Source organism: Ammodytes marinus (assembly GCF_949987685.1).
Source record: "Ammodytes marinus genome assembly, chromosome: 13".
Classification (NCBI taxonomy): Eukaryota; Metazoa; Chordata; class Actinopteri; order Uranoscopiformes; family Ammodytidae; genus Ammodytes; species Ammodytes marinus.
This window is the reverse complement of record NC_137217.1, coordinates 27,512,901-27,528,586: the sequence shown is the minus strand read 5'-3', so window position 1 is coordinate 27,528,586 and position 15,686 is coordinate 27,512,901. Positions and strand designations below refer to the sequence as shown.

At 39.6% G+C, this 15,686-nt stretch overlaps 1 protein-coding gene across 1 annotated transcript; it reads left to right on the top strand.

Annotated features, from left to right (window-relative positions):
- Positions 1 to 371: 371 nt before the first annotated feature.
- Positions 372 to 11,465, top strand: LOC307259701 (uncharacterized protein; the record flags this gene model as incomplete). Its single annotated transcript, XM_080039646.1, has 6 exons — positions 372 to 416; positions 727 to 822; positions 943 to 1,380; positions 10,625 to 10,699; positions 10,810 to 10,896; positions 11,010 to 11,465. The coding sequence occupies 6 exons, from the start codon at positions 372 to 374 to the stop codon at positions 11,463 to 11,465; spliced, it is 1,197 nt and encodes a 398-aa protein (XP_079895772.1).
- Between the last annotated feature and the right edge of the window lie 4,221 nt (positions 11,466 to 15,686).

Sequence of the window (15,686 nt, the reverse complement as noted above, 5' to 3'; positions counted from 1 at the left end):
TGAATCTCAAACTTCTTACGTTTTAAATAACATATCTGGTTTCCTATAATTTTACGCATGACTTTTTACGCACGGTTCCACAAGCTTAATACTTTATTTTATTTTATACCAACTGATGGATTTAATTTAAGTATCAACATTACTGGGAATGGTTGGGATGGAGCGGTCGTTGGGAGGGGGCGTGTCAGTGGTTGCAAGGGGACGTGGTGGGTGGGATTGTAAAACTTCGCCAGTGGTGGGAGGAGTCTGTGGGGCTTGGAGGTAAAAGGAACGCGTCTGGGTGAAACGCTTTATTACCTGATCAGTTGCAGACTGTCAACGAACATTTCAACCACTGGATAAGGACGGAACACATTTGACAACACGCCACGATGAAACTTTTCAAGGAAACAGAGGATGCAACGAACGAAAGAAAGGTAAAATACGTTTTAAGGCTTGTCAATTGCTTTTATATACACTATAGAACAAGGCCTATTTTGATGGTTGCAATCAGAAGACAAGATGATTGAAATTATTTGTTTTAGCTCATTTATACTGTTTTACGTGTCTGAATAATGTGTTGTCCAAAAGCATTGTTAAATACTTTGACCTTAACCCGTTTAGAAACTAAGAAATATTTTAACCATGTTGCATATTTATTTTGTACAAATTATTTGGGAGAAAAATTTCGAATCATTATGAATGAAATTGAATCTGACGATTATTTTATTTTCTTCTCTGTTCTAGTTCATAAAATCTCAAGTGGAGAAACGTCGGAGGGAGAGGATGAACCACAGTCTAGAGCGTCTAAGGACCATTTTGCTCCATGAGCCACAGCTAATGGTATAGACAAGAAAAAGAAAAAAAGAAACAACTTCTTCCACTGTATTGTATCAATGCACCATTCAGGCTTCTCACTTGAGCCAGCAGATATCAATAACTCATATTGATGTTTTCACGCAGGGTATGGCTCGGCAAAGAGTGGAGAAAGCTGAAATTCTGGAGCAGGCAGTCCTCTTCCTACAGAACACCGCCAAAAGAGACGAACCGCCAGCTTTAGGCGGTAGCGGTGGTGTGCAGAAACACTCCTTCCAAGACGGTATCACCACCTGCCTGCAGAACACTTCACAGTTCCTGGGACCCCACGAGGCGGCAGCAGCACTGGACGCGTCTTGTGCCGCTCGTTTTTCTCCTTCAGACTCTGAGGCTCGTTCGGTGCCACATGACACAAAGTCCATTCTTCGGAGGCTGAAGCAAAGCTCCAAGCACAGACTGCATTCCCAAGCCTTCAACGTGAACAGTTTTGCTCATCCGAAGCGACTCCAGGCCCAGCAAGGGATTCAAAGTATTCACCAACAACAGGTTCGGAGTCAGCATGAATCCAGGATGGAGAGCCGCCCGGTCAGCCAGACATTGTGGAGGCCCTGGCCCTGATCACCATGCATTCACATATAAAACAAACATTTATTGAAAACTGATAGATATCTACTGGGGCAGATTTTTACTGTCCCGGAAAAATGAAAAGTTCCATTGTGTTTTTGAGAACGATGGCATCTGATCTTCTGATGACGCATGATTATGTTTGTGTTCAACCAAAAACCATATGTCATGTAAAAAGCTTATTTGTACAATTGTGCTGTTTATGTTATGGTTGGGCTGGGCAGCCATCGAGTGTGCGTTCAGGCACAAATACTGATATGACTGAATGGCTTTAATTTAAACGAGACGGTATCGCTCAGCTGAAAAGTGTCTGTCCCCTCCTCTATTTACTATTTTTATAATAACCTTCTGTTACAGAGCTTGAGACATGAGTTTCCATTCATAATATGTTCAGGTGGACCTCTGTGTACAATGTAACGTGTATCCTATTTAAATATGTATATTGGCTATCTGCACATAATTTATTCTGGATGTCTCCCTGTGGCGAGCTGTATTATTTTCTATAGAAACTATTGAAAAATAAAACTTTAAAATGAAAAAGTGTGATTTTTTATTTTTATTTTTTTTACAACGGCAACAAAAATGTGATGCTATCTGAAAGCCCCTGGTTTGCGCTGAAGATGACAGTTGTGTTTAGTTCAGCCCGGTTATTCTGCGTAAGCGTGGCCCCCCTGCAGAGCTACACCTCCAGGTGTGAAGTCTGTCCATGATGTGAAAGAGTTCATTAGCAGCTCTCATTTCAATTCAAAAACACCAAAGAAGTCCCCCACACACTTTATTCAGTTTGAAAGACTTGTTGGATAAAACCAACCAAGACTAACAAAAAAAGATAACATATCATAGAGCAGTGTGTGCAAAGAAAAAGTAGGCTACCAGAATAAAATAAAAAATAGAATGAAAAAGAATGTTTCGATCCACCTGTTATTTTATCAAATAAATCTGACTGAACTTTGCCAAAAAATTAAATATACGTTTAATTTTAATGTATAAACTTTAGAACTATAGGATTTTCTTTTTATGGACATTCATTTTCTTTTTCGATTTTTATAAAAAGCATATTGAGACATCCAGCTTGATTTTATTATTTTAGACCAGGTTTCCAGAGGCTTTAGTGACTGCTTTTCCAATAAAGGAGAGCCCTTCTCTAAGTCAAAGTTTATATTAGTACAACTGCAGGTCAACATCTTTACCTGACAGGCTGAACTTAAACATGTCCGCGTTTGTTTTCATTGTAGTTAGTAGTCATCCTCTCAGCCTACGACTAGCTGCCCGCACACCATTTGTTTTCTGCGCGTGTCCAGTGTCACTTCACAGGAAGCAAAACGTGCCTTAACACGTCCTGCAGCCCTTTGAAGTTCAGTCACACTCACAAGACATTTTGTCTTTTACCTGTCATGGCTGTTTGACTATTCATTGACCCAGAAACCACGAGGAATTACCAGAGAAATGTGCCAAGCAGAGCATTTTTAATGAAGCCCAAAATTCATGGTATACAGAAAATTGATTATGGGAAAATCAAGAACACAGTCACCTTTATTTATGGAAGAGTTATAGTGGATATCTGGTACAATATGGGTTATATTGGCTCGTTCAGTAAATATATTTTTGTGTAATAAGGTAGGGCAGAACGGGGGAATGTGAGCCATCGGGTAATGTGAGACACCCCCTGTATCTTGGCAATGGAACACATTTTTGGTCATGTGAGATATATGTTTTCAAGCCCCTCTCATTTCCCCTTGGCCATGAAAGAGAGGACCTCATGGTGATGTTGTGAGCATGTTTTTTTCTCACAAAAATGTCTTTTTAGCATGTAAAAGTAAATTTTCTTGCTGCCAACTTAATCGATTGTTGTGCCAAAGTTGTGATTCAGGTAGAAAAACTTATATCATACATGTTGATGAACTACCAACATATGAAACCATGTGATGATGATAACTGAAGATTAGCCTGATTTGCTGAGAGAGGTAGTTTTTTCTCAAAGTGTGGCAGTGGGGTAAAGTGAGACAGTGTCTGTGCCAGGGCTGTACGCTTATTTTTTAAAGTGGTAGCACTGGTGCTAGCAAGCAAAAAAATTCAGTAGCACAAAAATAAATTTGGTAGCACACAAAGTATGATCGAAAACTTGCATGACCCTAACCCTTGCATTTAGCTCTAATTACCTTTGAGCATGTCTTCTTGGTTTTATTTGAGATTCTCAATGAATATGATATCCTAGTGTGCAGTAATAATTGTAGAAAAATTAATAGGGGTGCACTGATTGCAATTTAGACAAAAGAGTCTAACCTGCCAATGGCAATTTTTTTGCTGATTCAGAATTATTTCCCCCCATAGAACTATAAAAATAATGTCAATATCTATATATTTTTATAAACATATCATTATTATATTAGGCTAATAATAACAAATTTTTTAGAACATTTCATTCTTTTAATGAAAACCATACTTTAAAACATTGAACATATAGCCTATTAAATAAATTAGTAAACATATTTATACAATTTAGGCAAAGTTAAATAGGTTGTGTCAATCTTTGTTTAAATCATAGATAGTAAATAATAGGCTTAAATGTACTACTGTTGACTGCAGGGCTGTGAAGCGCTAACTTCCTGTTCTTACCTGCTTCAAAATAAAAGTCAACTCGCATTTGGCTAGTAACCGACTTTTATTGTGAAGGCGCACAGGAAATGTTCTGTTTGCACACGCACTAACTTGACTGCGTTAATGTAAAGAGAGTCGTCTCCTTCCTGTTTTAACCGTTGAAGTTAGACGCTACTGTATAATCGCCGCACGAGCACAGATCCCGAGCACACATCTTTCACCAGCCAAAGTGGAGGGTAGACTTAATAACTTACTCGCCAAAGACTACATTCACCCGCATTTGGAGAGTGTTAATGTAGAGCCCTCTAAGCAGTGTTGTGCATCGCTCCTCTGTGTCTCAAAGAGACAGCATCTGCTCATTAGCACTGGTGCGACTGGACTTGTATTCATCATCGCACGTGATCAATTTCAGTAGCAAATGCGATCAAAACTGTCGCACTGTACAGCCCTGGTCTGTGCCCTCTTTTAATGAATCCATTATATTTGAGGTCGCAAGGAGACTAGTTTGAATAAGACAAAATACAATGTGGGCTGGAGGTGGGGGTTGATGGTTGAAGGGGTGTCAGCAAGGGCATGGTTCGGCACGTATGTATGTGGGGGACAGGAGAGTGACCTTTAACACCAATGACTCTAAGTAATATGTCTTTATTCAATAAATGATCCCAATAAAACAAATGCAGAAAAAATATTAATCAAAGACTCAAAAGATGGAAAATGACAGCTGGGTCTAGTCCTGTGTTCTGAGTCCCAGGCTGTTCTAGCTGGTTCTGATTGTTCTTTGCTCTGACCCCCAGACACTAGCTGGCTCTAAGGGTCCTGTGTTCTGACCCCCAGACTGTGTTTTAACTGGTCTAAACTGGTTCTATCTGTCATTTGAATGTTAATTATTGAATATGAATTATATGGTGTATTTGATCAGAGTTACTTTCAAGTGTATAGAAAATGTTTTTCTTAATTGACCAAACCCCATGATTCTGTTATTCGTCTGACATTAGTTTTGGAATATTTGGTTTTAAAGCTATAGCTGTCAGGATTGTAACAGTTACAACATTTGTTGTTATGGTAGTCTCAGAGTGGAAAAAGTGAGTGGATCAGTTTGCCCCCTTGATTTCTTTGGTCTCAGTTTACCCGACAGCTGGGGTAAACTGAGACACTAAACAACTTTTTTTAAAACAATCATATTTTCACTGCCCTTTGTCATGAATACATTCTGCTAATGCCCTTTGGAAACATCCTGAATTAATGGGAAATGTGTAAATTTGACTGATAAATAATTTTAGCTCCCTTAGAGGGAAGCAAATGTAAAAAGTGTCTCACATTACCCCGTTCTCCCCTACTATTAAATACTGCTATTGAAATGTATGTTACTTTTATTCTATTTTAATGTATAACTGTACTGGAGTCAGTAAATACTCCAATCTTCTACAACTTTTACATGGATGAAACTGTTGTAGCGTGAGACAACATGGCAGACACCTATCTGTCTCTTTCTCGTGGGAAAGGGACAGTGAAGCAGCATTTGGAATTTTATTATCTGTTAGAAATAGTGGATCCTTAAACGAAGTGTGTGGAGGCCTGTGTGCTTTCAGGTTCCCACACAGGCACATTACGCACACTGGTCACTCCAATGCAAATTACGCATAACCCCAATGCAAATTACGCATAAGGCTTGCCCCTTCATTCTAATTAATTTACAAGTATTTGCTGAGCTCATTATGATTGTAAATCGTCCCCGTTTTTACGACCTTGTGAATCCCCTGCAAGAGAGTTTTTTTTACACAGATCACTACAGTTTGACCTCGTTCACCAAGTCAAAATGAAATCAATTTAATTGACGCATTGATATTAGTCTTTAATTGAATCATTATAAATCAACTCAGCAGGACTGTTAAAGTGACTTCAAATGAAGATAACAGATTTTATTGGCTTTATTGGCTTTTATTATTTTATTCATCTTTGTGACTTATCTCAATATTTTTAAAGTAGTGTCTGCGATATTTGTATCGGGTCTTTCGCGCATGCCAAAAATACTATATGGAAGATAGAAACGCTCATCTCAATTCTGTTGGTCCGATGTATCTGACGACTGGTTTGTAATGAAGTCAGTTGTTCAGTCTCAATTGTTCTCAATTGCATCTTCTGGCTGGTGCGTGCATGACTGTGTGTAGTGGTCGCATGCTGCTGCTGGAGCTGCTGCACAAGTCTGTCTTGAAGGGTTTGGTGAATTTATGAGTTAATAGGGTCCAGTAACAAACATGCACGGTTTGCTCATGTGGTCAATGTGTGGACTAAACCGAAGACAGTAATCATCACTTTAAAAAAAAGAATCAATTATTTTTTGTGAATGTAGGACTTCTACTTGTAACAGAGTATATTTACTTAGTTGTAGTGGTAGATTTACTTAAGTAATTAAAGGATCTGGGTGCATCCACCAATGCAAAACGTGTGTGTATGAAGATACACTGTTAAGTAGTACACCTGAAGTAGATGCACATTTGTCAGTCATGTGCCACAAAAAACATGTAGACATATGTTGAATAAGTGCGACAGTGGGAGAACGTCTCCCAGCTTTTTCTCATGATAGGAACGTGGAGCAGGAGGAGTCTTCTTCACTTTATTACCTGTTAAAACCAATACTTCAGCTAAAAGGTGTGTTGGAGGAGAGGTGGCTCTCAGGTTCCCATGGGAAAACGTGACATTGAAAATAGTCATGATTTTGTGTGACAAGGGTCAAAGAAAGGTTTGCTGTTTTTTTTTAAATGTGTCAACTGAACCCATACATTGGAAGAGCTGCGCGTAAAACATGATAGAAGTTTTGCGCAAAGGCAACTTCACGCGCAGCAGTTGTCCCTTGAGATTTACAGCATCCTCTGACACAATGTAATATAATACTTGAAAATACACAGTAAACAGGATTAGTGCAGTATGATTCGATAGCAGATGACACAACGACTTGATTCAGTTTTGTTTAGTGAAATGTGGGAGAGCAAAACATTAGTTAGTACGGCATATGTTGGAGTAGCTCCTTCAACTGTGTCTCATGGGAAAATTAGACAGAGGACGCTATTAGCACTTTATTACCTGTTAAATTCGATACATCGTTACACATAGTGTTTGGAGGAGAAGTGGTTCTCGGGTTCCCACGAGATGCTTCTCAGAATGGCATCATGAAGTGTGCTGCCATTTGGTTTTGATCTCAGTATTTCACAGGTATTTGTAATTTTACGCACAACACATAGATGCTATTTTCAGCGGATTGTGTGGATTCCTTTTAGAAATTACAATACAAATCAAATTTTATAAGAAAAAAATATGCGAACTTCAATTGTCGGTGATTCATTGAACGAGCACTTGTTTAAAAAAATATCTGATAGATTCACCCGATTTAATCTGCTACACGGCGTTTTTCATTGCCTTAAGGACATGGCTCGTGTTGCATTCCATAACAATAGTGTGAGAAATCACCCACAGTCATTTGTCTGAGCCTCACGCCGTTTGGGCAGATGTTAGTTGCTTTCTCTCTTATGTGCAAATAGCATCACACGAGCTGCTAACACCTTTTACAGGCGCGTGTCCCCCAAACCCCCAATGAGGACTGGGTAGCTGCACGTGCCCATGTATTGATTAAACATCCCACTGGGTTGAGCGGTGACGTTTCACACAATTGAAAGAGCGAGATCCGAAAAACTATAACATACATTCAGGGGAGTTAAATAGTAATAATACTAAATTATATTGTACAATTAGCCTTTTAGGGTTACAGTGATTTTTGATTGTTATGTTTATGTATTTAAATATGTAAGTATAAATGCATATTTTTTTTTCAAATTAAGATTGAGTTGAAGGCCTGCGTAAAAAGTGCCATGCCCATGCTAAATTCTCACTTCAAAAAGCATGCACACACAGGTGGCAAAAACATTCAGGGAAGTTAATTCAATATAGCTAAGGATTTTTGTATTTTATTGTCTGTGGGACTTTTACTTTAGTAAAGTATCTGAGTGCATAAATGTATTCCATCGCTGAAAAACGGAACGGTTACCTAAACAATGTGATGGGAGATACACTTTAACAATACTGCGTGGAGAATCAGGAAAATGATCACATGACCGAAAAAAAAGACAATCAAGACCGTCAAATAAAATGCCATTATGGACATTTGTCATGTGCCACAATAACACGTAGACAAATGTTGAATAAGTGTGACAGTGGGAGAACGTGCCCCAGCTCTTTCTCATCATTGGAACGTGGAGCAGGAGGCTTCATCTTCACTTTATTAGCTGTTAAAACCGATACTTCAGCTATAAAGTGTGTTGGAGGAGAGGTGGCTCTCAGGTTCACATGGGCGCACGTGGCACTCAAAATGATCGTTACTTTGTGTGACAAGGGTCAAAAAAAGGTTTGGTTGTTTTTAATCTGTCAACTGAACACAATCAGGAAGGAGCTGAGAGGAAAAGGATAGCCTTCGTGCGTAAAGGCATCTTTACGCGCCGAAGTTCTACCGACTCATTTGACCAAATGTATTGCACAACTTGGAAATAGACTGTACACATGATTAGTGCAAGTTGATTCGATATCATTTGACACAACAACTTGAATTAGTTGTGTTTAGTGAATGTTGGAGACTATACACACCGATAAAGCTTCATTACGTTTTGCACATGTTTGAGTAGCTCCTTCAACTATGTCTCATTGGAAAATTGGAAAGGGGAGCTATTAGCACTTTATTACCCGTTAGATTCGATATCTCGTCAGCTCACCACTGTATTGCCTGACCTTAGCACATGTCTCGTGTCGCCGTGCATAACAATAGTGTGAGAAGTCACCCACAGTCATTTGTCTGAGCCTCACGCCGTTTGGGCGGATGTTAGTTGCTTTCGCTGTCATGTGCAAATAGCATCACACGAGCTGTTGACACCTTTCATAGGCGCGTGTCCCCCTATGAGGACTGGGTAGCTGCACGTGCCCATGCATTGATTAAACATCCCACTGGGTTGAGCGGTGACGTTTCACACAATTGGAAGAGCAAGATCCTCACTTCGAAAAACTATAACATACATTAACTTTAACAATGTTGGTTGGAGAATTAGGAGATTGGTCACATGATCTAGAAAATAAATAAATACATGCCATGTTGTTGTGGCCATATGCCACAACAGCATGTAGACATATGTTGAATAAGTGTGACAGTGGGAAAATGTCGTCCAGCTCTTTCTCATCATGTGAACGTGGAGCAGGAGGCTTCATCTTCACTTTATTATCTGTTAAAAACCGATACTTAGCTACAAGGTGTGTCGGAGCAGGTTGCTCGCAGGTTCCCATGGGCGCACGTGTCACTAAAAATAGTCGTTAATAAGTGTTAAGAGAGTGAATTCTTTTTTGCTGTTTAGTTTGAAAGTGGCAACTTGACACATTTATTGGAAGAACTGCGCGTAAAAGGACAGACATGGTGCGTAAAGGCATCTTTATGCGCCGCGGTTGTCCCTTTAAATCCACAAAATCCTTTCACAAAATGTAATAAACTACTTGCAAATTGACAGAAAAAGAGTTATTGGTGGATGATCCGACAACAGATGACACAACGACTTGATTCAGTCTTTTAAATGAGTGTTGGAGAGCCATGCAAACAAAATATCAGTTATTCTGGCAAATGTTTGAAAAGCTTCTTCAACTCTGTGTCATGGGAAAATTGGACAGGGGCCACTATTAGCACTTTATTACCTGTTAGATTCGATACATCGTAACAAAAAGTGTTTGGAGGACAAGTAGCCCTCGGGTTCCCACGAGTTGCTTCTCAGAATAGCGTCATAACGTCTTTACGCACGCCGTGTTATATATATAAATCACTTGTTGCAGATGTTGTACAATTTATGCAAATGTGATAATTTGAATGCGCACTTATTCAAAATGATGTATACATCTCTAGATTCCCCTAGGCTCTCTACGCTGCTTTCTTCTAACAGAGTCAGCCTGAGGACATGTCTCGTGTCTCTTTACATAACAATGGTGCGAGAAGTCACCCACAGTCATTTGTCTGATCTTCACGCTGTTTGGTCGGATGTTACTTGTTTTCGCTCTCATGTGCAAAAAGGGGACACACGCGCTGTTAACACCTTTCACAGGCGCGTGTCACGACAGGGCAACTGCACGTGCCCGCATACTTATTGATTAAAGGATCCATATAGGCACATCTTTAGTTTGTATTCATTTTCAGACATTTGTCAATAAATTTGTCAATAAATTTGTTAAAAATATATCAATGAGCAGAACATTTAGTGTAATATACAATAGCATACATGTTTGAAATGTAAAACTTTATTACAATTTATTAAAACATACTTTAGTCTATTGTTTCCCACTGATGTGACCATCTCTTAATTTTGAATCCAGAGACCAAAAAGGCACAAGAAAAGTAGCCGTTCACTTGTAGAGCTGCATCATTTACAAAACATACAGACTTTATCAAAGGGAGTGCTTCATAATTTTAGCCAGCAGTAAAATGATGTATGTGGTGGGTGGAGCCTAAAGTTACGCCAACGCCCATCAACGGTTTAAAAGCCCTCACTGAAGCCTGTGTGGGCACATTACGCTTTGACTGAAAGACTGACAGAACTACAATAACTGCTGGATTGCTTGGATCATGCCGTTGGTTCAAGATTTAGAGAACGCACAGGCTAAAAGAAAGGTACGTATTACATGAATGCACATTGAAACTCTTCCCTTTTTTTGAACGACTGAAACATTTCACCTCTTAGTACCATTATATTAATCGATTATCTCGTTTCTTTCTCGCAGAATCTCAAACCGCAGGTGGAAAGACGCCGAAGGCAGAGAATAAACCAAAGCCTGGAGAGCCTAAAGAATATGTTGCTACAGCATCAGGTAAGATACACGCCGGTTAAATATGTTGAGCTCCGCCGACCATCTTAAAAGGTAAAATGTCTTATTGTAGGGGCTGATTGACTGATTACTAACTCTTCATGTTTCTGTCTTAGGAAGCGACTCAGCGCAGAGTGGAGAAAGCTGAGGTACTTGAGCACACAGTCTGCTTCCTCCAGAACACCAGGAGAGCTGAAAGCGAAGGCCAGAAACACTCCTTCACAGACGGGTTCTCCAGCTGCCTGCAGAGAGCTGCGCAGTTCTTGGGACCGGAGGGGAAAGCAGCACTGGAGGCATCTTTCGCTGCTCGTTTCTCCCGTTCAGACTCGAACGAGGCCCGTTCCTGCTCCAGCTCTCTGCTGCTCAGGGAATCCTCCAGGTGTATTCTCCGGTTGCTGGTAGAACGGTCTAGTCACAGACTCAGCCTGCCTGCCTTCAGCTGCGTTCAGACCGGATCACCACGCTCTCCCGTCACTCCCCATCAGAGCCACAACGCAGCGAGTCTATCGAGCAAACTGAGCCCGTCCCAGAGCCAACCGACCGGCCAGTCAGTGTGGAGGCCGTGGCCCTGAGCACCACACAGTGACTCCACAAACTGAACTTTTAATGACTATAACATGCTGATTAATATTCATACCAGCTGCTCAGTTGTTCATTTAACTTTATACGGGGACATTTTCAGTGCAATGTATTTATCACAGGCCATCATCTGCTTTATGTAACTAATGAATGTGTCGATATTGTAAATGTATTATGATCACACCAAGTGTGATCCAGCCAACTTGCATCAATTGTCATTTTATGAAGCATTTTTGCACCTTAATTTATTATTTGTCATTTGTAAATAAACAAAAGGAAAATTCACTAAACTATGCGTTTGTGTTGTTTGTTTTCTGGCACGTGCCACAAGGAGTGTTGACTTGTGATAGTAGGATGAGAGGCACCATGCGGTGACGTTTCACACAATGGAACGAGCTCAATCCTCACTTGGAAAAACTATAACATGCATACACGTGGCCAAGACATTTAATGAAGTTTAATACAAATGAATACTAAATCATGTGTGCGTATATTTGACCTTTTCAGTACAATTGTTGTCTATTGTCGCGTTTAGTTAGGTTGTTAGCCTATGTATGGGTCTATAATTATAAATAAATATTTTCAAGTTGAGAATGAGTTGAAACTGTGCGTAAAAGGTGCCATGTCCATGCTCAATTCTCTCTTCCAAAAACAAAATGCCAAAATATTCTGGGAAGTTAAATGAAAATACAAAGCTAAAGATTTGTATTTCGTTGTTGTGACACTTTCACTTAAGCAAAGTGTCTGAGTAGATCTTCCACTACTGCAAAACGGACCGATGACTTAAACAATGTGAACCAGGATGACATTTTACAATGTTGCAGGGAGAACGAGGCAATGGTCGTTGATTATTTATTTTTTCCAATAATATATATATATATATATATGAGCATTTTGGAATTCTATTTAGTTTAACCATTAATCAATAATTTTTTATCAATACCAGTATTTCTTATATGAAATAACACATGTTTGTTTATCAATTCCACATTTTTATTTTCCGGAAATCAATTGTTAAACCAGATAAAACAAATGATTTGCCAACTGTTGTATGTGCAAACGTTTGTGAACAGTTAGCCAATAGTAAAGGAAATCTCAGAGGATCTCAGGAATAGAGTTGTGACGTTTCAAATTTGTCTGGGGACAGCTATAAATAGATTTTAAAAAAAGTTTGAGCTCCATTGCTGACCTGGTTTGATCTTTGTTTGATCTAGTGCCGCCCAATTTCTTCCCTAAAGATCTCTCATTACATTGGTCCATTTCATCACTCAATTTGGCCCACCTTATTGTGTTTACCTGCTTGATTTAAGCAATGCAGCTCAGGGTTCACAAACGTTTGCACATACAACAGTTGGCAAATCATTTGTTTTATCTGGTTTAACAATTGATTTCCGGAAAAGAAAAATGTTGAATTGATAAACAAACATATGTTATTTCATATAAGAAATACTGGTATTGATAAAAATTAATGATTAATGGTTAAACTAAATAAAATTCCAAAATGCTCAAGGGGTTCACATACTTTCGAGTAGCACTGTCTATAAAAAAAAAACATTTTTAGGTGCACATTTGCCACGTGACTCAACAACTGTTGAACAAGTGTGAGAGTGGGAGAATGTGCTCTTAGCTCTTTCTCAACATGGGAACATGGAACAGGAGGCTTCATCTTCACTTTATTGCCTGTTAAATCCGATACTTCAGCTATAAAGTGCTCGGAGGGGAGTCGGCTCTCAGGTTCACATGGGCTCTATAGTACATTCAAAATCATTGCTACTTTGTGTGACAAGAAACAACATTCTTTGCCTTTTTATTTTAAAATAAAAACAAATATTGAAAGATCGGTGCGTATAAGGATAGACTAAAGGCACCTTTACGCGTCGCAGTTTTTGCGATCTATAGAACCGTTTGACAAAATCTTAATTAACTACTTCAAAATAGACAGTAAACAGGCTCAGAACAATATAATTCGATACCAGATGACACAACGACTCGAGTTTTTTTTAAAGCGAGTGTTGGAGACCATACACGCCGATAAAGCATCAGTACGTTTGGCAAATGTTCGAGTAGCTCCTTCAACGCTAAGCTATCTCATGGGAAAATTGGACAAAGAGCTCTATTCACAGTTTATTACCTGTTAGATTTGATACATCGTTACACATAGTGTCTGGAGGAAAAGTAGCCCTCGGGTTCCCACCAGTTGCTCTTCAGAATGGCATCATGAAGTGTGCTGCCATTTGGGTTCATTTGAATTATTTCATGTTAATTTTTACGCGGAACACATATCTTTTTTTCAGCAGATTGTGTTATTCGTGGATTCATTTTATTCAACTGAAGCGAACCTCAATTATGCAGTGATTCATTGAACGAGCACTTTTTATTATATTTTTTTAAACTTTGGATTTCACCAGATTTCGTCTGCTCCACGTAGTTTTCCCTGACCTGAGGGCATGTCTCGTGTCGCAGTCCATAACAATAGAGTGAGAAGTCACCCACAGTCATTTGTCTGAGCCTCACACCGTTTGGGCCAAGAGTACCTATTTGCTCTCGTTTGGGCGGATGATGTTAGTTGCTTTCGCTGTCATGTGCAAATAGCGTCACACGAGCTGCTAACACCTTTCACGGGCTCGTGCTGCTCACTAACGGCTGGGCAGCTGCAAATAACTTAACGTTGCATATGTATTCGTGGTTTGTTTGCTGGCAAGTGGCGTGAGGAGGGTGGGCTTGGGCTGGTAGGATGAGAGGATCCATACAGTGACGTTTCACACAATGGAATGGGCTCAATTCTCACTTCGAAAAACTATAACATTCATACAAGTGGCCAAAACATTCGATGCAGTTAAATACAAATTGATGTTGTTTATATGTAGGCTATAATAAGTCTTTTCAGGTTACAATTATTTACGATTGCTTGGTTTAAGTTTGTACATCCTAAGTATAAATAAATAATTTTAAGTTGGATACGGAGTTGAAGCCGTGCGTAAAAGGTTCCATGTCCGTATGTAGCAATAACACATTTTACTGTGATACTGGGTTAGATCAGTTTTCACTTCGTAGAACTATTACATGCATACAGGTGGCCAAAATATTGAGGGAAGATAAATTCAAATACATAAGGATTTTATTATGGTTGTGGTACTTCTACTTTGGTAAAGTATCTGTACTACCATAACGGCTAAAAGGACCGCTTCAACTATGTGAACGGGGATACACGTGTACAATATTGCGGGGAGAATAAGGATATTGGTCACGTGATGTGACAAACACATTAAAAAAAAGCCATTATGCACATTTGCCATGTGCCACAATAACACGTAGACAAATGTTGAATAAGTGTGACAGTGGGAGAACGTGCCCCAGCTCTTTCTCATCATGTGAACGTGGAGCAGGAGGCTTCATCTTCACTTTATTAGCTGTTAAAACCGATACTTCAGCTATAAAGTGTGTTGGAGGAGAGGTGGCTCTCAGGTTCCCATGGACACTCAAAATAACCGTGACTTGGTATGACAAGGGTCGAAAAAAGGTTTGGCTGTTTGTTTTAATGTGTCAAATGAACACAATCATTAGAAGGGCTGCGCGTAAAAAGGAATATACTTTGTGCGTAAAGGCACCTTTACGCGCCGCAGTTGTCCCTTGTAATTTAAAGCATCCTCTGACATAATGCATCGACTACTTGGAAATACACAGTAAACAGGATACGTGCAAGATGATTCGATAGCAGATGACACAACGACTTGATTCAGTTTTGTTTAGTGAATGTTGGAGAATAGCTACACCAACAGTAATTGCGGCATATGTTGGAGTAGCTCCTTCAACTCTTATCTCATGGGACAATTGGACAGGGAGCTCTATTCACAGTTTATTACCTGTTAGAATTGATACATCGTAACAAAGAGTGTTTGGAGGACAAGTAGGACTCGGGTTCCCACGAGTTGCTTCTCAGAATAGCGTCATACGGTGTTCACGCACGCCGTAACAGTTTCACTTGTTGAAGATTTTATAAAACGTATGCGAACCTTAATAATTTGAATGCGCGCTTATTCAAAATGATGTATATCTCTAGGTTCCCCTAGGCTCTCTTCGCTGCTTTCTTCTAACAGAGTCAGCCTGAGGACATGTCTCGTGTCGCTTTACATAACAATGGTGTGAGAAGTCACCCACAGTCATTTGTCTGATCTTCACGCTGTTTGGCAGGATGTTGTTTTCGCTCTCATGTG